Source organism: Falco punctatus (genome assembly GCF_963210335.1).
Source record: "Falco punctatus genome assembly, chromosome: 4".
NCBI lineage: Eukaryota > Metazoa > Chordata > Aves > Falconiformes > Falconidae > Falco > Falco punctatus.
In genome coordinates this window covers 109,299,914-109,321,792 of record NC_137583.1, presented here as the reverse complement: position 1 = coordinate 109,321,792, position 21,879 = coordinate 109,299,914, and the positions used below count along the sequence as shown (strand labels likewise).

At 39.8% G+C, this 21,879-nt stretch overlaps 1 protein-coding gene across 1 annotated transcript in view; it reads right to left on the bottom strand.

Moving 5' to 3' along the window:
* JAZF1 (JAZF zinc finger 1) overlaps positions 1 to 21,879 on the bottom strand; it is a 195,502-nt gene that overhangs the window by 27,117 nt on the left and 146,506 nt on the right. The window contains exon 3 of the mRNA XM_080386506.1: positions 3,432 to 3,628. Coding sequence (XP_080242632.1) covers positions 3,432 to 3,628 — 197 coding nt within the window. The remainder of the gene's footprint in view (positions 1 to 3,431; positions 3,629 to 21,879) is intronic.

Sequence of the window (21,879 nt, the reverse complement as noted above, 5' to 3'; positions counted from 1 at the left end):
ATATATTTTTAAGTCTGAGATTCATTACTATGAATTACTTCTGTAACTAAAATTGGGACCAGGTTATTTTGATAAGGAATTACCAATAAGTTACTATCACTTACTCTTTCTTAAAGCTTTCCAGTATGAAGAGATATCATAATTTTCAAAGGAACATCAATGCTCTGACTTACACTCAAAAGCCAGGAAGTCAGGGGTAGAATTTTCATCTGTGAGCCACACAGATGTATGAAAACATTTAAAAAATTAACAGCGTATGTTAAAGATGCAATGTCAGCCCCATTTCTATCCATAACTAGACTTCATTAGTTTTGTGGGTTTAAAATTGACATTTCAAAATAAAGGCAACATAAGTTTTGTGACTTAATTGAGCGCTCCTTAAATAAAGAGACATTTCAATGTTTGCAGACTGTTAACATCTTTCCAAAATAAGCTATGTGCTGGTGCTACTTAGCCGTATTGCCCTATCACCCTAAGGAGCCTGTATTGCTGATGGAAGCCATTTCTTTTGCTAAATCCCGCCTGCAAACTCTAACAAGAGCATTAAGCCTACTAAACAGTGTCTCCCAGGAGACACTATTGTTAAAACAAAAACTGGAACAAATTTTTAAAGTGAACTTTCTGCAACCATTAGAGGATGCAGGTCTCAAGAAGAAGAGAAAACTTGTTACAGGAGAGGGAACAAAAAGCCAAATGTAAGCAGAGAGCACATGCCAGTCAACACTGAGGGAACAGAAGGGAGGCACAGAAAATTAACTGCTGCATTTCTACTTCCTACCAAAACCACAAACGGGCCGTTTCAGGGGACTAACACACACAGAGTCTGCAGATAAATACATGTCTGCCTCATTACCTGAGAAGAGCCTTAAAGAGCACACTTCTTTGGTGAGTATTTCTGCCGCTACATGAATAATCTCATTTACGCAGAAGAAGGTGCTATACATATGCATGCAACATTTGCAGCATGTATGTGTGTCAGCTTGGAAGCTGCTCAGGTCTGTCTGCGAATTTGGCCCGTAGTCTTTTGGCATAGATTTTTACTGCAAAACTTAACCACTCTCTGCAGCCAAACCACCTTGAACTGTTTCTTATCAAATTTCACAAGCTAAGTGGGTTCGAGTCTGGTCAATCCGTGAATGAGAGATCATTATATGAAATTACACTTTACTGAAAGGTGACAACAGTAGTTTAACAGGATCAGGAAACGGCAGGACCTAGCTGTAAGGACGTGCACAAAGGTGTCTGGGATTCAGGCAGCTGCTGGCTTCACCCAAGATAAGACTACCCACACCTAGGAAAGCCGAGACAAGCAGCATACCTAAAGGGAGGACAGCACACAGAAAATGGGACCCAAAAGATTAGTGAAGATCCTGCTTTCCACCTCAAACAAAAAAGGTGAATAGCCATATAGGACAGACACTCTCTGCTGAGGGACACATATACTTGTATGCCATCTCACTAGCCCGTAACGCATGCTTTCTTTCTGGCATCTAAAGCGTCACCATCTTGGAGTTACACCTTGTGCAGTAACAGTGATGCCAGGCACACTGCTGAAGTTTGGTACCCTAATAAAGTATCAAACATCTGAGATGGGAATTGAGATTTTTTCATTAATAGATTGGGTCAGAGCAATCCTATTTTATTTTTGACAAAGTATAGGTCTACAGGAGGATGAGAATAACGGTTATATTTGGATTATAACAAATATTTAATACCGACCCAGCTGACACCCTTTCAGGCAACCTAAGGAGAAACTGCCTCTTTGTTTTCTTAAGTTACCACAACATACATGTTTATCTGTATTCCAAGACAAGTTAACAAGAGTTTGTTCAGAGTACAAATCAAACAGGATCGCAGAGAAGGGATACAGCAATATTCTTCATTCTCACTGGATGCAGTGGAGGGTATGCCTGTAGAGCTTGAGAACGTAGGCACTGCGAAGCCGAAATGCCGTATGATTTACATACTCTAAATTGTTTCCTGAAATAGATCTTGCCTAACTATCCTTTGTTTTATCACCTTGCTAGACAATTGCCATATATACTTGCACTTGAGGGAAAAAGATTTGCATCAGCCAATAACACACACTTGAGCTGCGTATCTAAAATGAGTCTGCTGGGCTCCCTCTGAGGCACTGCACTGACAGAAACTCAACCACCTCATGACTCTTGAGCACCTCATCTATGCAAGTTAGAACCATTGCAGAGGACAAAATCCTATGCCAAGCAACTGGGGAAAATTATGTAGTTATCAGAAAAACCTCAATGCTTCTTTTAGGTTCAGAAAAACTTTTTAAGATGACAAAAATGGAAATTCTGGGCTGAGGCTGCTGAAGTGTAACTGAGTTGATAGTTAAGTAAAAAAAAAATATCTTCAAGATTATGTGGTTTTTGCTACTAGGCTATTACAAACCCTAACTTTGGAACAGGGCACCAATGGGGAACTTGGAACAGAGGGTGCAAAAAGTGGAAGCTGGTATTATTTATAACCTGGCAGGCAGGATTCCCAGATATTCAGTTAGCCATAACAAGCTGATTCTCTTAACTACAAGTAACATTCTGAGAACTTTGACAAGTTTGAAACATATAAACAATAAAAATAAAAGTATTTCAACAGACAGCTGCTGGCTTTTTTTCTTTAATATTTGATGGAATATGTGTCAAAGAGTATATCGCTAACCAATGTTCCTGACAAATAATGCCAAGTTATACTACTGACCACATCATGAATTAGCCTTCCCAGAAGTTTTACAAAAAGTAAAACAAAAGAAAGCAATAATTCAGGAAATGAATCAGTTTGTTTCACATAGGAGGTAATTAAGAAAACCTTCTAAAATTTTCTGAATTACATTGTGATTTTATCGTTTAGCTGTTCTCAGCATGCTTCCCTTTTTCATATCCAGGGACATACTTAACAATCAATTCATTTCAGAACTTCCAGAAAGTGTCAGAAGGACCGCTATGAGTTTTCCATTTAATCATTAATACTAAAACATTAAATGGCTGTCCACTTAGTTATCTATGAACTCAATCCCCCACAATAAAAGAGGGGTGGAGAGGAAGATCCCAAACACTCAAACACTTTTACTTGTATCTTAAACGGGCACCATACCATGCGCAGAGCTCTCCTACTGATACATCGGGGGGGCTTTTGCACATTTGGTATTTCTGGTAAGGTTAGTTTCTTTGCATAATAATTTCAGCTGTGATTTTTAAAGTTAGTGCCTTTCTCTGCTTTAGCAAGGAGTTTGGAAACAAATGCCCAAACACATTTTACAGAGCGCAAACCAAATGCAAATAAAAGAGCCCAAAGCTTTTCTGTTTTATTTTTAGTGGCTCTTCTTCTCAATGCCACAGTATGTCTATTGTTCTCCAAATGCCATGAGCAAAATTGCTAGTTTATTTGAGATAAACCAAACTGTAGGTGCTTACCTGTAGGAGTACTACTGCGAAATGAAGAGGAGGGGGTGATTGGAGGGGTGACTGGAGGAGTAAGGCTTCCACTGCTGTGGCGAGGTGGAGTAGATACATTCCCACGGGACACTGTGCTTGACAAAGTCAAAGAGAGTTTTGGCTGAATCTTTTTCTTCAAAGACTCTTGCTCACGTCGAGCTGCATCAGTCATAAATCTAGAACAAAGACAATTATGAGGATAAGAGGCTTCAAACACTGTTCGCAAGCTTTAGTGAAGTATTTTTTGCTCTCTGTGACCATACGAAGCTTCAAACTCAGCCACAGCAAGCTCCTCTGCAACGCACAGATTTCAATAATACAAACTTCTCCATCAACAGCTTTATTCCAGTGTTCAAGATATGGGCCATTTGCTTCTGATTTCAGTAGAACTTAAATTAGACATTTGCATCACGTGTAAACTTACAAGTTTTTTAAACTCCAACCAGAGATCAGCATTGCACACAATAATGAAATAACTATACTCAAATCTTTACAGTAACTACATTCAATCCTTCTGTGAAAAACTAGCTAAACCGGATAAAAATGTTACAGGCAAATGTATCGAATCTGAAGGTGAAAGGGATAGTATGAATTACATTGTGTATATACATTACTTCCGACTTAGGATAATCACATGCTTTTAAAAAGATTTTAGTCAGTGTTGCCTGACATAAAAGATGTCTAATTAAACTGCAATTCCTCAAGTTCCCAACTCTTGAAAACCAAATGAGGTCTCTCTGTAGAGCTTTGGCACGTGCTGCTGAAGGCCTAACGCAACTCAACATTCATCTCTGCGGGATGCTGAGAGGGAATTCTACCAGCACAATGCAAGGTGTGCACCAGTAGGGCAGTAATTCTAGCAGTGCAAGTTTTTGCACTGGTTCTCTCACCCGGAATAAAAATAGATTTTTCACTTTTATTCTGATTCCTTCCAAAAAAGAAAACCTGAAGTGAAAAAGACCACTTTTATTCCAAGTGCCCACACAGAGTTATACCAGAACACCTGGTACTGCATCATGCTGACATTCAAAGCATTATTGCTGGCACCTGTACTAACCCTCACTTGAAAGGACTAGCATTCCCCCACAACAGCATCTCTGCAGCTCTGTGCTTAGCATTCAAGCAATGTTTTAATCCTTTGCCTTTTCCCTCCCCTGCATAAGCAGCCAACCTGAAGGATTCCTAAGAATATAGGCTAAAGTGAATCACCTTGTCCATACAAGTCCTCTGTCCTTCATGCTAAAGTACAAACTACACCTGTCAGTGAATAAAACAATACACACTAGCACGTGATACAGAATAAAAAGTTAAGTTACACCCAGACACAGCTGAGCCCATCAGTGGAGCTGGTGCAACCTCAATTAAAATGTATTTATGGAGGGGTAGAAAATGCTAGAGAGAAAGAGGAGGAGGAAACGGAGGAGGAAACAGAGGGTAGGAGAGAATAACAACGTCAGATGAGTAGGAGATGCTGCATGGTGGAGAGCAGGTACACCGCTGGAGGCAACTGCAGCCCATGGGCGTGCAGAGAGAAACGGCTATAACCCGGCCCCAACCCCTGCCGCACTCGTTGCCTCGCTGAGGGGACTGAGCGTGGCCTGCAGCAGCAGCAGGGGAAGAGAAATGTCTAGAATGAAATAAGCCTGGAAAAGAGGGAGGAAAGGTGGCTTTTTTCACCCTAACGGTTTTAGGGTTTTAATTTTGTTTCCCAATAACCAATACCCAAATCAGTAATTAAATATTTATGCTAGCTGGCAATAAATTAAGTTAAATTACCTAGGTCGAGTCTGTTTTGCCCATGACAGTACTTGGTAAGTGATTCCCTTTATTTCAGCCCATGAGTCTTCTTGCTTCTGCTCCTATTTTCTCCCCCATCTTGCTTGGGCCAGGGGTGTAGTAGTGAGTGAACAAGCAACTGTGTGGGTATCTGGCTGCTAGCCGGGGCCAACCCATCCCTCTACCAAATTTCTTGTCATGCAGCAACTGTATTTGCTATGTGACTGAACTGCCTGTTGTGTGTCTTCATGTCACTTATCCTATGAGAAAACATGGAAGCGAATCTTGCCATATGTCCAGAATCCAAGAGAGGACTAGGAGATCCACCTTTAGCTCCCGAGGAAGAGCAGCAGACCATGAGGACAGGGAGGCAGACGGAATACTGCCACACCAATCGTCTGGCTTGCAGTTTATATCCTCACCTTATATATGAAGGACCAGGCCACTGGCTGGCTGGACAAACTGGTTCTGTAGACCACCCCACCCCAACAACTGCACTGAACATGACCACCAGGTCACATTGGGTCTCACAGCAATATGTAACATCTGCCACAGCATCCACAACATGGTGCTGTAAGACAGTCCAGTTTCTTTTCTGGGCCCCGACCAACATTTTAAATAAGATGAATCACTATTTTTGTTTACGTTTCATAGAAACCCGACATTTTGTGACTGCTCACAACATGTGCTGTTTGGGCAGAAGCTGGGTAGATTCGAATGGCTGTTGAGTCCAAACTTGACTGCACTTACGGAGAGACCTCTGAGAAAAAACAGCTCTTGTGGAACAGTAGGGGTGCATAGGGAAAAGAGAAAGAAAAAACTGGGGCTTGAGGCAGCTATGCCAAACACAAAAAACCCCTTTGGCTTAGATATCAAAAAACCAGCTCTTTTTCAAGACAGGTTTGTGTACTTTAACACAGTGTCAAAAACCTGTGGCATAAAATTTTAAGTACCATTAGAGCTATAAAGATGCATCCTGTTCATCCATACCACGAAGGCATTAATAAGTGGATCTTTGCCATGATACGCAACATCAACACACAATCTGCAGGCATTAATAAACAGGTATATGACATGACAGCTTATCTTCTTTGAACAGAGACCATACATCATGTCAAATCCGGATATGGCATTTTTATGAAGTTAATATTTAAAAAGCAGATATCCATAGTAACAGTTCTGTTTTAAATTTCTCTTTTCTAAACAAGTGTGCAGATTATTACTGACAACACAGTCCCCAAACAGAAGTCTAAATTTCACTCAAGAAGAAAAGTAGTAAAAAGATCTTAATAAAATGGGCATTCAGTACGCATTTGCTTTCCTTTAACTAGGAAACGTCTAATTCCCTGCTATTGGAATTTGTACTATGCTGTATGCTTGCTTCTGTATGGGAAGCCTTATTCCTTAAGAAAATGTTATGGCAGCATTATAAATCCTTGAAAACTTGGAAGATAACCTCAACTGTGAGATATTAAAAGCAGCAGCACGAACACTGCTATTTAATAAGCTCAGCCACAAATAACAATGTTAAAATAATATTGAGGTATAACCAGTCTGGTTGAAGCCCATAAAAATTAGCAGAATTTGAAGTTATAGCTGAAACTTCTCCCTGTCCTTTTAACTCATTCCCTTTTGGGCTAAGCATGATGGATATATTCCAAAACATCATTTGTTGTCTACACAGTGAACCTGAGAGAAATAGAAGGCAGTCTGTTGAGAAGTTCAGTTCCTGATACATCAAGTATGTAATTTTCAGATCCAAATACTCCCCAAAATATGTTTGCTGAGACACTGGCAGTGATATGGTTTTGAAAAGAAAACTTGGCTAAATCGATTAAAGTAAAACATTTTTCGATATTTTAATTGAGATACAGTATTATACTTGTACCTAACTATGTGGTGTTCTTCAAAGCTTACAATATAAGCATCTTAATGATGGGTATAGAATGACATTTCCAACAAAGGCTTTAATTTTCATGTTGAAAGTACATTATGGTTGCAACATCAAGTGCTCAGAAATGAAACATGCTGGAATTAAGGTTGAATACTGGTCTCTAAATTACATGATTGCATACAATTTTCCCTGCCTCATTTAAATGCACAAGATGTGTGGGAAACAGAAAATGAACTGTAACCAACAAAGGCTGCTGTAAGGCCACTTAGGTTAAACCCCATCTCCTTGCTTAATAGTCTCTCTCATCGTCTTCACATCCATCTCCTTGCTGAGCAAATCTACCTCTGCTATTTTCAGCCCTTAACTGCATAACTCTGCCCCTCCAGTCCCACCACTACACAATTTTTGTTGTCTTCCCTGTTGCATGGGATGGTGTTTACACTTCATAAGCCTCTCTCTCCAAATCCAATATACCACATCGGTGCAGCGAAGCAAGAATAATTCAGTTCCCAGCCATTCATTGATCCTGTTTCGAAAAGCATGAGGTTTGTGTGCTTTGCTGCAGATGGTTCATAACATCAGGGAGGAGCCCACTCCTTAGAAAAAAAACTCTTCTACTCCCATTTTTTTCTTTCCTTGCTCTTTCATCCTCCTAGTAATTCATGTCCCTGCTCCAAAACACCTAAGTGCAATGATTTCTGAATCAAGTGCTTGCAGCAACTTTAATAAACATGAGCAAAATATAGTATTTCCCCTTCCTTTCATTCCCTGGAATGGGTCAAGTATTCTTATTGAAACTTTCCCAAGAAATTCACCCTGAAGGAGACGCCCAGCATGGAAAATTTCAGCCCAAACAGCTGAATGTTGGCAACATAATAAGCAACTGAAACAGTCTTAAAATGGAAAGTGTTGCACAACCTTCCGTATAGACGGCAATATAACACAAACAGCATCAGCTGTTGTTACCAGCGTACAGTCACAAAAAAGCAGTGGTGATGTTCAGATTAAAAAAAAGCCTTTTCAAATCAAACCTTTGCAATGTTTCTAAGACTTGTCACACCCAAAAGCTTTGGAATCAAGAATCAACAGAAGCAGAACACACTCTCCCTGAAATTTCCTTGAGCTATTACCACGCACTGTTTCAGGATGATGCCCCAGTGTGACTCATGTGGTGATGTCAGAGTTAGCATATGATAAAACTCTTACCACACACAATTGTAAGACACTTTAAGAGCTCTGGACTCAAACAGCCAAATTGAAGGTAAAGGTAGTTACAAAAATGAGTTGTAAATAAACTGAAAAATTTTACTTGAGGTCTCACTTGAAAAGGAAAAATAAAAAACAACCCAGTTGACCTTCAGAATGTATCTTCTTAATGATGACCGTCAGCGTATGAGGCATCCTTTCCTCCTCTTTCCTGTTACAGCTTGCTGATGCAGCAAGTTAACCCTGCTTGGACCAGGTGTGTTTCCATGTCCACAAACATCGACACTGACAGTGAAGACGGTGCATCACAGCTATCTTGTTGGATCTGAATATTAATTTGCTACATCTGGTTTCTTCATGTTCTAGTCTCTAAAGCATACGCCAACAGATGAGATGTTGCAATCACAAATCTATCATTCTCCAGTTACTGCATATGCATCTAAGAGAGGAAAGGGGGATTATTCTGAGTTTGCAAAAGAAGATGATCACACTATAGAGATATTCAAGCTCAGGATTGCTCCACACCACTGCCCAGCCTAAAAAACCACCAACCACAAGCCTAAAAAAAAATGACAGTGCTACCTAGCTAACATATATAACCTGTCCTGTGATTCACCATTGACAAGTAGTACTAAGCCACAATGGGAAAAAGTAGCAGAACAGAATTAATTTTGAGGTTTTCTTATTATCACACAGATCATTATGGAAAAACATTGACAGTAACATTGTTGTATGCTCATATTCATGTTTGCCCAGTTTGGCTAGACTGTACTGGGAAAAGCCCGCCACCTTTACCAGAACATGAGAAATCATGTCTTTGAGCTTCCACCACTTGTATTTCAACAACCTGGTCCTTAACCTAACACTTGGTTAACTTCAAGATTGATTGGAAGGAGGAGAAAAAAAATATCCATGGTGCAGATCTGTGCGACCTTCTGATTGCATTATGTTCAGATCAAAAGTGATCAAACTTACTTGACAGATGGGGCACACACTAGCTTAACTACATACTACGTATTTTACATAAATAAGCGAAAGACATTAATTCTGCTACTTTTCACACAGGTGTTGGTTATATCTGCTTTTCCCCTCAACCTTTTCCCACTTTTGTCTAAAGATGTTTATACAGTTCTTTGTCAGTGCTGTACCAAGAGAAATAAGGAGGTGGAGATGGTAAGTTTAGCTCCCAGCCGTCCTCATCACATTAGCAGTGTTTAGGAAAAAAAGAGGCTAGGATGGAAAGCACCTCTAGCTGTACAGCATTTTACAACTTCAGGAGACCTCTGCTTTGAAGAGGGATCAGGAGTATGCACTTCTCAAGGAAGGAACCCATTTCAGTAGGGTGGGACTCTGTGGACCCTAAAATACACTAGCGAACCCCAAAATACACTAGTGAACCCCTTATTCAGGCACACCTTATGCTGCCCTTAGAAGCAAAGACAAAGCAAGATAGTCCAGTTCAGCTAATGCTGGGAAGAGACAACTGTTAAGTTGAAGGAGAAATCTTGTGAAATCTAAATAGTAAGGTTCAGCGGTAGGCTGTCTTGTCTCCTGGGAAGGATGAAAGGCTTTTCTCGGCTGAACTTCACAAAACTGGGCCAAAGCAAGGATGATGTACTCAGTAAAGCCTTGCCACACTATTTATGTGCTAATGAGGAAAGAAATACGTGAGCAAGTTTCATACCATCCATTAACTCAAATTATTTGATGAACACCCTTGAGCACTTTCACATACCATTCTTTGTAGTGTGAGGGAAACAAGTATTCTGCATCTCTGCACAAACCTCTCTTGCTTCACAAAGGCTAGCAACCATTTTTTTCTTTAGAGATCTTCCACTATATTTTTAGCAAAATCCTAAAAAGAAATGTCAGTGTGAAAAAGCCCCATTAAGATGCATGCATAATCATACACATGCCTCTACACTATTTAAATTATGAACTATTTGCATAGTACTAAAGCATACTATTTATACAAAACTCCCTTTTTACTGGTTTCTTTATTTCACAAAAAGCATAAAAAAATGAGGACAAAACAGCACAAAATAATAACCACCTTTGAATTATTCCTCCAAACCTGTATTACATTTCACAACAGGCACTGACCAGATCAAAGAAATCATTACAGGGCATTTCTGAACTTCTGGAAAGAACTCTCCCTGCCCAATATTATTCCAGAAATACCACGCATCTAAGTTGGACTTCAATACGCACATTCATCTGAGATCAGGTCTTACAAAGGAATTCAGTGTTGGTTTTCAGTACCAGTTGTACTTGGATATTGAAAGCTTTCCTTATGTCCTCAATAAGGAATATTTATGACAAACCCATAAGTATCTTAGGGAGGCGGGACAGAATCAGATTTCTTTTTATTATTAGTCTTCCAGATAATTTATTGCTGGCACAATTCCTTTATTTCCATTATTCAACCTGTTCCCCCAAGATGTAAATATTACTCGCCACAAAATCAGCTATAGTTTAATACACAATTTTTCTGCACATGTGCATCTTCAGCAGATGCAGTAGAGATTATTAGTATGTACATGTACCTTAAAAAAAAAAAAAGTTAAAAGCAGACCTCACTTTGCATTTCTGCTTCATCACTGAAGACTCAAACACAACATGCAGTCATACTCATATTGCTGTCAGTAGATTCAAGGCTGCAACCTTAGGAAATCTGTTCAATATGAGTAAGAGTTCAGTGGGTTTGCTTTAATTGCCTGCTGTTCACACATTCTTAAAAGATACAGTAAGACACAATAAAATACCCACCAAGTAGATATTTTGTTCTTCTAGCATGGAAAACTGATTCAGAAGATTCAGTAATTTCATATTTAAACATATGTAAGGGGAGCTAATGGATGGTGATACGCCAAACAATCTATTATCACTCAAACAGAATAAAAATAACGCAGCAATTACCTAACCATCCCAAACTATATAGTTATAGTTGCCTACAGTAAAACATGCGTGTTGGTTCACTGTTGATCAATACAAGCAGTGTTGAAAGTACTGGAAGGGGATTTAGCGTCTCTCCTGATTTCATGCATATACAGGGAAAAACATCAGTGTGAACTACATTTCATATTTAGGTTAACATAAATCCCAAACACTGGACCATAAGCCCACCCTTCCAATTTCATATTTATGTATTATATTATATATATATGTTTATTTTAATATTTTCTGTTTGGGAAAGTTCTTTTTATTCTTTCTGGGGTTTTTTTCGCTCTTTTTTTTTGTTAGCACCATGTTTACATTTATTGTGCTACATCAACTTTTCATGGAGCACCAAAGTAATCTTTAATCTAAAATTAAAATGAAAAAATATTATATCAGTGCTCTATGTTGTCCACCCCGCCCCCCCCCCCCAAGAAAAGAAAAAAAAGCAAGCTGCTTACTTAGAAATGAATGTTCTGAACCTTCCAAAGAAAGAACTTTATTTTTTTAGGGTTTTGTTTGTTTCTTTGTTTTTTAAACAACATGGTATTTTGGCCTTTTCTTTCTTGAATTTGCAGCAAATGCAAAATCCAGGACTGGTGCTTTTTTTGTGTTTTGTTTTGTTTGGTTTTTTTTTTTTTTTTTTGTTTTTGTTTTTTTTAAATTACCAGACAAAAAATGCACATGGGATAGATAACATTAGAAGAGTAATGTAATCAGGACGGATGCAGTCTCATTTTCAGCATTTCATTTGTAATGCAAATGTATTACTTATACCTGAGACTGATGATGGGGACTCGAGGAGAAGCTCACATTGTCTTTCTGCCATTGTTAAAATAAACAAATGACATTAAAAGGAACAAAAGTAGAGCTCAGTGAAATCAACTTAAAGCAACAGTAATTTCCAAAACATTAGAAACATACTGGTAGTTCTCTTCCTTTCCCCTCCCACTCCTTCCCCACTTTTTTCCACCCTATTCTGAAGTAAGTTTCTGAGTGAGTTTCAGAAAGGAGCTGTAACTTATCTGCACCTTCAAAATTATGTAATTTCCATGGAGTGAGAAGCAATAGTTAAGCAAAAGAAATACTTCAAGGAGGTAATTAGCAGGAAGGCAACTACTGTTTGGTATGATATTGTTACCTCTGTTACAAAAAAAATAAAGAGTTTAAAAAGTTGTGATAATTCTCTCTCAAGCACATCTGATCAAGGTGCTCACTACACTGTGCTCTGCCTCAACATCAACTTATTTCTTACATCTTTAGTGTATTGTAGGAGTCGTCATTTCAGAAATCATCCTCCCTGCATTTACTAACAGGCTTATTAGGACATTCATCAGCCTTGCCTTTGCTTACGGCCATTAACGAACAAACCAGTCATCGCCTGCTGCTAACAACAGATATTTTATGGATTATTGCTTAATTAATTGTTGAATATAACTTCATGAATCGTTACATTTCAGTTCATACCCTTGTTAATATACAAGAACAATGTAATGTCACACAGTCAGCAGACATTAATATGAAATACAAAAGAGTATTTGCACATTTAAATTAAAAAAAACAAACCGCACACTGACGGTTTTTAAATTTGCATCACATATCCAAAACCCCCAAAATAATTTCCTTAGTATCAAGTTACTATAATGACTAAAGATGGTCTCGGATGAAAGAATACTGGTGGTATCTTTTCAGAAATACTCTAACTTAACCTATTAGTTATTCAATTTATAGATTCTAAATATTGTAATTTTGTATTTTAGGACTTATTAGACTACTTTATGCTTTCATATGAATGAAGTGCAAAATTCTTGAAGGCAGAGTAAAAATTTGACTTTCATTTTAGTGCAAGGAAAGTGCAGGGGAGTTAAATTGTATTTGCTTTTTTATTTGTAGAACTTGTAAACTTTAATAAATTTTCAGTCTCCTTGGAGAAGATGGAATTAAGCTGCTCATATAATAAAAATAAGGGGTCTGTATCTCCTAAGTTTGACTTGAATCTCAAAATAGCTCTCATGTGGGACTAAGTAATGTACCAGCCCTGCTCTGGCTCTCTGCACAAGCTTCAGTATTGTCAAATTGCCTAGTTTCAGTAGGACATTTTACTTTCAGATGTGCTTAACCTAAAATATCGTATTTTTTTCCATTACTAGTCCACCCTCTTTCCTTCTTGAAGAGCTTATTATAACTGTTTATGCAAAAACAATTTCTTTCGGTCAGCCCTACATAGAAATAGATCTGTGTACGCATGACACGCACTTTACTGTTGGACTTGGTTTTGCTTTATCGATGCCCCACGGACTCTTAGCTTTAAGAAGCAGGGAGCTAAAACGTCTGATATTTTATTCCTGTAAATGTTCCATTTAAGTCTGAGTATTCTTTTGTCATTTCATACAGAGTTCTGAGAATTCAAGTTGACACCCAAAGACAGATTAATCAAGCACGAATTTAAAAATAGCTATCACAAAGCATTGCTTATTAGCTATAAGGATGTCTAATACCAATCTGCATAAATGAGCCAATCTGCTATTTTACACAGTAGTAGTCAAACACACTGAACACCACATTTTTCATTCTTTAAGAAATATATCACATACTATCTGCAGTGGCTCCTCCAGCAGCATCAATACATTAAGCAATCCAGAATACTCATTCAACAAAAATATAGTAAAAAGAAACTGTGGTAATAAGTTGCATAATAAATTAATTCTTAAAACCTATAACGCCAATTTTCTTTTAAATACAAAGACACCAAAGTCACTTACAATGCATTCACTGTTTGATCTTATTTTTAAAGAAATGCTAAATCTGTTTGGGAGAACACCAATACAGAATATGATCCTCTATTGAGAAAGAACATTCAGCTCAAAAGATGCTCTCCCGAGCTTAAAACGTAAGTGAAAATTTAGATGGAGAAATATTTTTCAAAACCAATTTATAAATCTGTATTCAGAGGACTGGGTGGGGTAAAACTTGAAATGGAAAATTGCAGCAATCTTAACATTAGGAATGTGAAATGTCTGGTCTTAATAAACCAAATTTTCAGGCATCGTGAGTTGTTTGGAAGGACGATAGCAACTTAGAAACAACCCAGAGTCCCACTAAAATGGTGAAGTGAACATTCCCAATCCTTGAGACTCTGCTGCAATGAATCACGTAAAATAGCTGATACAAAAGACTCCTCCTAAAAGGCAAGAAAGTTCAGGTGAAGGTAGACAAGGGAAAGTGGAGAAGGAAGAAGCTAACCATCACATATATTTTTTGCTCTTTCATACAAAGGAAGAGCAAACTCTCGTTTCTGTAATTACGTGGTATTTTAAAAATGTACATTTCTACACTTTAGGCTGATTTGCCTGGAGGAAGAAATGACTGACAAAGTTAAGAGTTCATTATGCAATCGCCACGTTAGTGGTGGTGGGAGAGTACCTAAGAATCAAGAATAATTCGTGAGGTGCCACTATTCATCTGCGAGGTATAAAAGCAGAACACCGATTTGCATGTTGAAACTCTGTCCTTGTTAGTCTCAGGGTATGCAATTGTACCAGACCCAGGCACGTATGTGAGGGCAGTGAATCCCCCAGTTTCGCTCAGGCTAACAGAAACCATTGCCTCACGTCCCTTGCCGGCAGCCACCCTCCCACCTCCAGCTCCGAGTGATCTGATGAAACCAGCGAAACCCTGCTAGGATGTGGAAGAAAAGGACTGACATCTGAATAACTAACAATGCGCTGCCTCTCAGGCAGACAGCAGGGAAGTTCCTTCAGTGCTGTTTGATCTGCTTTGCTGGCATTATTGCAGAAAGCCGGTTTTTCATTAGGTAAGAAAAAAAAAAAACAACCACCAAAAGTTGCGATGCAGCCTGCTAAGTGAGATTACAAATGCACCGTAACACAATGATTGAAAAGAAATTAGATGGTGTAATACAGAAAGGCCTAAGACTTGCAAGTGGAAAAAAGTATAAATGACTATTTTAATTAATTTCCTAATGTAAAACACAGCTGTAGTAATGTTGGCAAATATCACCTGCCTGTTTTAAGTTTGTTAAATGAAATCATGCTCTTTAATTGGGTCTTAATGTACAAAAGTATGTTTTATTTACTTTTTATTACAATATCAGTATTTTAACTTTCAGTTTGTTTGTGCAAAAGCTTTATAAATTACTTGAATCACTTAAATCTGAATACTATAATCTGCAGTTACAATGTACCAGTTTGAATTTCAACAATTAAATGCCTTTTTTGTGGACTCCCGCTGCTATGTGAACTAGCTGTAGGCTATTAAAATAATGAGTCCGGACTGAGTCATCTGATCTTAGCCTTGGTGCAAAGCCTGAGGAAAAGGACTTAGCCCACAATTCCTAGTCTGTTTACCAGACTAAGACCAGACTGTTGGAAGCATTAGCCCCACGGCTCCCTTCCCCCCTCCCGCCGCCGACCGCGCTTTGCCGGGGGAAACGCGGTGTCACAGAGCCCTCTGCAGGCGGGCGGCGCACGGCCCGGCCCGCCCCGCCGCGCCTCACCGCGCCGCCGCGCCTCGCCTCGCCGCCGGCTGGCCCGCCTCGCCTCACTCACCGCCCCGCCGCCGGCCCGCCCCGCTCACCGCTCCACCTCACCGCTCCACCTAGCCTTACCACCCCGCCTCACCGCCCCGCTCACCGCTCCACCTCACCGCTCCACCTAGCCTTACCACCCCGCCTCACCGCCCCGCTCACCGCTCCACCTCGCCTTACCACCCCGCCTCACCGCCCCGCTCACCGCTCCACCTCGCCTTACCACCCCGCCTCACCGCTCCACCTCACCGCTCCACCTAGCCTTACCACCCCGCCTCACCGCTCCACCTCACCGCTCCACCTAGCCTTACCACCCCGCCTCACCGCCTCGTGTCGCCTCGCCTCGCTCACCGCCCCGGTGCCGGCCCACCTCGCTGCCCCGCCTTGCCTCACCCACCACCCCATCGCCACCCCGCCTCGCCTCACCACCAGCCGGCCGGCCCGCCTCGCCTCACCGCCCTGCCCGGGTCACTGCCCCGCCGCCGGCCTGCCTTGCCTTGCTTTGCCTCCCCAAAACAAGCTGCCTGCTTACGCGCCCTGCGTGAACAGTCTCCTCTTCCAGAAGGGTCCGGAGAGAGCTGTTGGCAAGGAGGAAAGCACTCCTCCTGGGAAGGCGGGAAGTCCCCCTCAACAGCACCTGCGTATTTGCAGTGCCCCAAAGATCTCGGTTTTTCAAAGCGTGGGTTTATGAAGCCAGGTGACACAAGGAAAGGGGACTTGGTGGCCTAGGAGATCCCCAACAGGCCCCTCGTGCCGTGGTACCAAACCATGATCAGCTTGCACAACTCAAAAATATCACAGTAGATTTGGACACCCCCAAGAATGCTTTAGATAATTTGGCCTTGCACAGCTCCGTCAATGTGGAGCTCTGTGTCAGTAACGGTAACGCAGAACAAGGCCTAGAATCTTCACCTACTTCACCTTCAGAAACAACACTGGCAGCAACTGTCACAAAGGGAATGGCAAAACCATCCAACCTCCCACGTCCTTTAGGGGAGCCCAAAAGCACAGGCATTCACATTCTGTTTTCAACACCACAAAGTATGTCTTCTTATGACATCAGCGTATAATATCCATACGCACGGCACACACACATGGTGCTACCTAAAGCAGTACCTATCTAGGATCAAACTCCGGCTGGTATCCAGGGGCTGTTACATTCTATATTATTTTTAAGTTGGCTTGTGTGCCAAGATGTGTAATTTATCTACTTCCTTGCTCTTTCCACAGTTTTTGATGCTGTACGAATACATAAAGGGAAAAATAATTAAACTGAGAGCCTTCTTTAATGAATCTCCTCAGCTTTTTTTGGTAGATTTACCATCAAAATTTGCAGAGCTCTTAATCGTGCAGCACATACTTAACAGGATTCAGTGCGCACAACAGGATTATCAATTTGTGTGATTCCTGATGGTTCTTAAAGGTAAGCCCTGATGAAAAAAAATCTGGTTTGAGAAGAGGACCAAAGCATTTATATAAAGAAGGGAAACGTTCTAACCTACGTAGGTTTAGACTTTTTTTTTTTTAATGTGGTTTAAACTCTACAGAAGTTTGCGAATACACTTTGAGAACATCTTAAAAGCTCACAAACCAGAAAGTAAGAAAAGAGAAACCTAATTATTACTCAAATTTTGAAATACTGTAAGGAATTGTGATCAGGTCTGACATAATTGTTCAATTTCTGAGGTTGTCAGTAATGAGACATGATACCATGCATGCAAAATATTCCCCTGCATCCCCTTTTCTTTCCAGAGAGGCTGGCAAATGGGGAATGTGGCAGAGAAAATACAGAAACAGCCTCAAAACACTGCTACCACTATCTCCAGTGCCTAAGCTGTCGTGCCACAGTATCCTGCAACGCATATTCAAATTCCTGTTTTATTTCAACTACCTGCAAAAAGATAAAAGGCTTTAAATGCAAATTTGTGCTAATCCAATGTAGATCTTAAACCACACCAACAACTTCTGTGCAAACATTAGCCATGTTTAATATCTGACTTGACCAGCTACAGAGACTTGAAACCTCTGACCCTCTCAGCTAGCACAGTGGTTCCCACAAGCATATGCTTAGTGGTTCCTTGATGGTCTACAAAATTATATGAAACAGCAGTTCATTAGAAGCTAGAGGGTAAAATTTGGTGCGTTACAGTCTTAGTAAGTACTTAAGGGTTGACTCTGGTCTGCTGAACTGCTGCGCTGGAGAACCACTGTCCTGGTTGAAAGGCACAGGGCCAGGATTTGCTTCCGCTTCTGCCCCAAGCATCACGCATGAACTTCCACGAGGGCATTTCTCAGCTGCTTGTCTCACCCCAGACCTGGGCCCAGTGGCCCCTCAGCAACAGGCAGTCCTCTCACATAAGCAACGTCACATAGAAAGTTAAAAGGGTGACAACAAAATAGCTTATTGTTGCTTGCTTGTCACAAGTATTTAACAAACTTTGCTTTACATATTAATGTAGTACTCTCTTTGAGGATGGGAGGACTTTTCTTAAAAAAAAACAATGCATCTTTGGGATATTGATTTTCAGATTTGATTTCATTCACTGGGGCTAAAAATCTGTTAAACCTCCCCACTCTCCTTCCCACTCTGTCCAGCTTCCAAGCCTACCCTGGCATATTCCTACCACATAAACTACTGACCAAATACTGAGAGACTGGAAAGATAACACCTCCTTTTCTTTTTTCCTCAAAATCTGTGTCAAACACCAGAGGAGTCATTTTACAACCTACAGGCCTAGAAAACAACCTATGGACTGCTATCAATATAAGTCAATAATAGCTACTCCTAATGCTTTTCATTCATCAATTAACACCTATGGTAAAAAAATTCAACACTTTTAGAATAGTGCACCGGCACAAAACACTTGTTGCAAATCTGTAAGAGGTTTTTAATCTGAAAATTATTTAATCCAAGTCCTCAAAACTGTTTTAGCTGTTTCTAAGGCCAGCTCTTTAAAATGGATTTTCCCCCCCATTTCTGTACTTATCAATCGAAACAATTCTAAGGCTGTTCTATTAATAGGCTCAAGATAGAGCTCAGATCATGGTTCAGAACAGATTTTTACAACTTATTTTCTACAGAAATGATGAAATGCAATGATAATAAATATTTCACAATTTTTCTTGGAGTTGACTTCCTAGAAACTCTGAAAGTTCTAATCAGTCTTTCATAAGTAGGAGGGAACAAGAAACATTTCAAAGAAGGAAGATTTTTTTTTTTATAACATCTGCAAATGCAAAAGTTGCATGATGAACTGTCTTCCCTTAATCATCATCTTTTTCCTTCAGTGCTAATGTCCTTTTTTCTGTCCAATCTAATTTTATAAAGCAGTTTTTCATTCATGGAAGTCGTTTTTTACTTGAACTGCCACTTCTTCATAATAAACTCTCAGCATGACTAAACAATATAGGAACAGTGTTTTGCAGCAAATTTTTTACTCAAGAACTTTTAAAGCTACTGGGATTTCCTGGATTTCATTCAGGTAGGCTTGTCCTTTGATGCAGACCCATTTCTATAAAGGGAAGAATTCTGAAATGCCTTTATAGTATTTTCCTATGCGAGTTGTATGTGAACATTCAAATATAATCAGCTAGAATACTTAAACTCATCTCTATCCCCATAATAAATCGTGTCTACTGCGCTGCATAATTGAAAGAACAAAATCCTGTATGTAGGGTCCATACCATTTTAAAGGAAAGGCTCATAAGAGTCTAAATCTTTAAAAGGCAAAATATGAATTTAATAAAAATACAGATTTTAATGACAACTATGAAAAGAAGAATAAAAAAAGTTACTAATTTAAATGCAAAAATACCCCCGGACTTTCACTGATTTTGGTATTTGTCCAAAAGCACTGTTTGTCCCTTAAAACTAAACTGATTCAGTGAATTTTTCAATAGCTGTGGAGTAAATACTGCAAAGCTGTCAAACACTTGACCCTAGTTTGATAACCCTAAATGAGATTTTCAGATTAAATTAATCAGAATTAAGCAGGATATTGCTGAACATACTCCTGAGCTAGAAGGTTCTTTACCCTAGTGGCATCAAAATACTTCAAAGATATAGTATTTTTATTTGCTTTTGTTGGAAATTATTGCAAAGCAAAAAAAAAAAAAAAAGTCTACCAAAATTGAAAAGTGAAAAAAAAAAATATTAAGAAATGTGTATTTCCAGTAAAGACTGTGACACATCATGAAAAGTTAACCATCCCACCAAGTTAATGCCTTCCCTCTTAGATAATAAACTTTACAGTGATACAGGCTGGCCTGTTTTCAGGGGCGACATAGCAGCAACTTGCTGGAGCTGCTCAGCACCATTTTTATCTTCATGTCCCACTGACACTGGAGTAATTGGAAACATTTGGATGAGGTGCTCAGCAGCTTGCAAAGTCAAATACAAACAGCAGCAAGCTTCAGCACTGCTCAAATCCTGGACGCAGCAGAATGAAATCATCAGGGTCACCGTGGCACTGGAATGGTAGCTAGGGTAAGCAGAATAAGACGGGACTGTTACCACAGAAGGACTCGATACTGGGGGTATTCACATTCTCGTCAGCAGCAACTCAAAACAGCGTATGGCAACCTGATGGGACAAGATGCTGCAAAGGTGAATTAAAATGTGCAGAACTGGGCAGGGTAGAGAAGTCAGGAGTAGTTAAAGTGGATGTTTCAATTACAATAGTTCTACGATAACAGAAAAGGAGGGTTGGTTAAAACTCAACTACCACAATGGAAGATAAATTGACAGTCTCATTCCAAACAGCTAGCCTCATATAGCTGTCCTTAAGTCATCAAGATTAGTAAGACATTGCCCAGTTCTCTAGTTAAAAATGACAGTGTGTCCATGTATGCCTGTGAACTCACTGAGAAAACTCTCTTTAAATCATGATCATTTGACTCTCCCAGTAACTTCCAAACTGGAGGGGAGCATCACCCTTACTTAGGCTGATCTGACATCACACAACTGGAGAAGCACTTTAGTACACTGCGTGCCTCAGTGTACTGTACTGCCAAGAGAATGGAAGCTGCATAAAAGCTGGCACAGTTCATGGGGTTAAAGTCCCAGCAACATCCACAGACTGCTCCCCCATCCTCCCAGGGGTTTTGCTGCTAAATCTTCTGGGCCAGAGCGTAATTTCAACAATGCCAATGCTTTCCCCCTTTCGAATAAGGGAGAGGACAGGTGATGAGGATTAAGAGAAAATAAAATTTGAATTATCTTCAGCATAGCAGAGGAAAACCACACTGAGTGTCATGATTTAATGGCAGAAATATGAACACAAAAAGCATAAAATTTAAAGCAAACTCTGACACAAAATAACCAATACCCTTGAACAGTAACCTGTTTGTCCCCCAACCCACTCAAGTGATGAAGGAGTGGAGGAGGGAAGCTACTCAGAGTAATATTGGCAGTGATGAGCAGATGAGAGCTAACGGAAGAAACAGAACAGTTCAATCAGCCATGACATCAGGCTATCAAAAATAATCTGGCCATTATCACATTAAAAATCCATTCAAGTAAACAAAACAAAACCAGAGATGAGAACAGAAAGCTTGAGACTCACTTTACCAATGGATTAATGACCATCATTAGCTAGTAACACTCTAAAAAACAATCCATGCAAGCTAAACATTATTATCCATATTAATCAGTTTACTACTGGAAAATGCTGCCTCTCTGCCAAAATCTGGTGCTAAACCAGATAGATATGTTTTGCTGATTTCCTGTCCAAGAGTTGATGCAGTGGTTGACTTGTCTCCTTAAGACTTTGGCTATCACAGCAAGTTAGAAATTGGAAAATAACTCTTCATAATTTTTACTCATTAAAAACAGGAGGCTACTCCAGAGCATGCAAACACCACAACAGTCACAGAATGAAATCTGAAACTTTATTTTAGGTGAGCATCTTAAAAAGCTCTTAACTTTTCAAAGAATAACTTAATGATCCATTCACATACATAAAGGCCCTTACATTTAAATAAACAGAGGAATAACATTATCTAATGGATAGCCGTTGGAAACATTCTGACTTCAAATTAAAAAAAACAGCCCAACACCTAGTTAACAG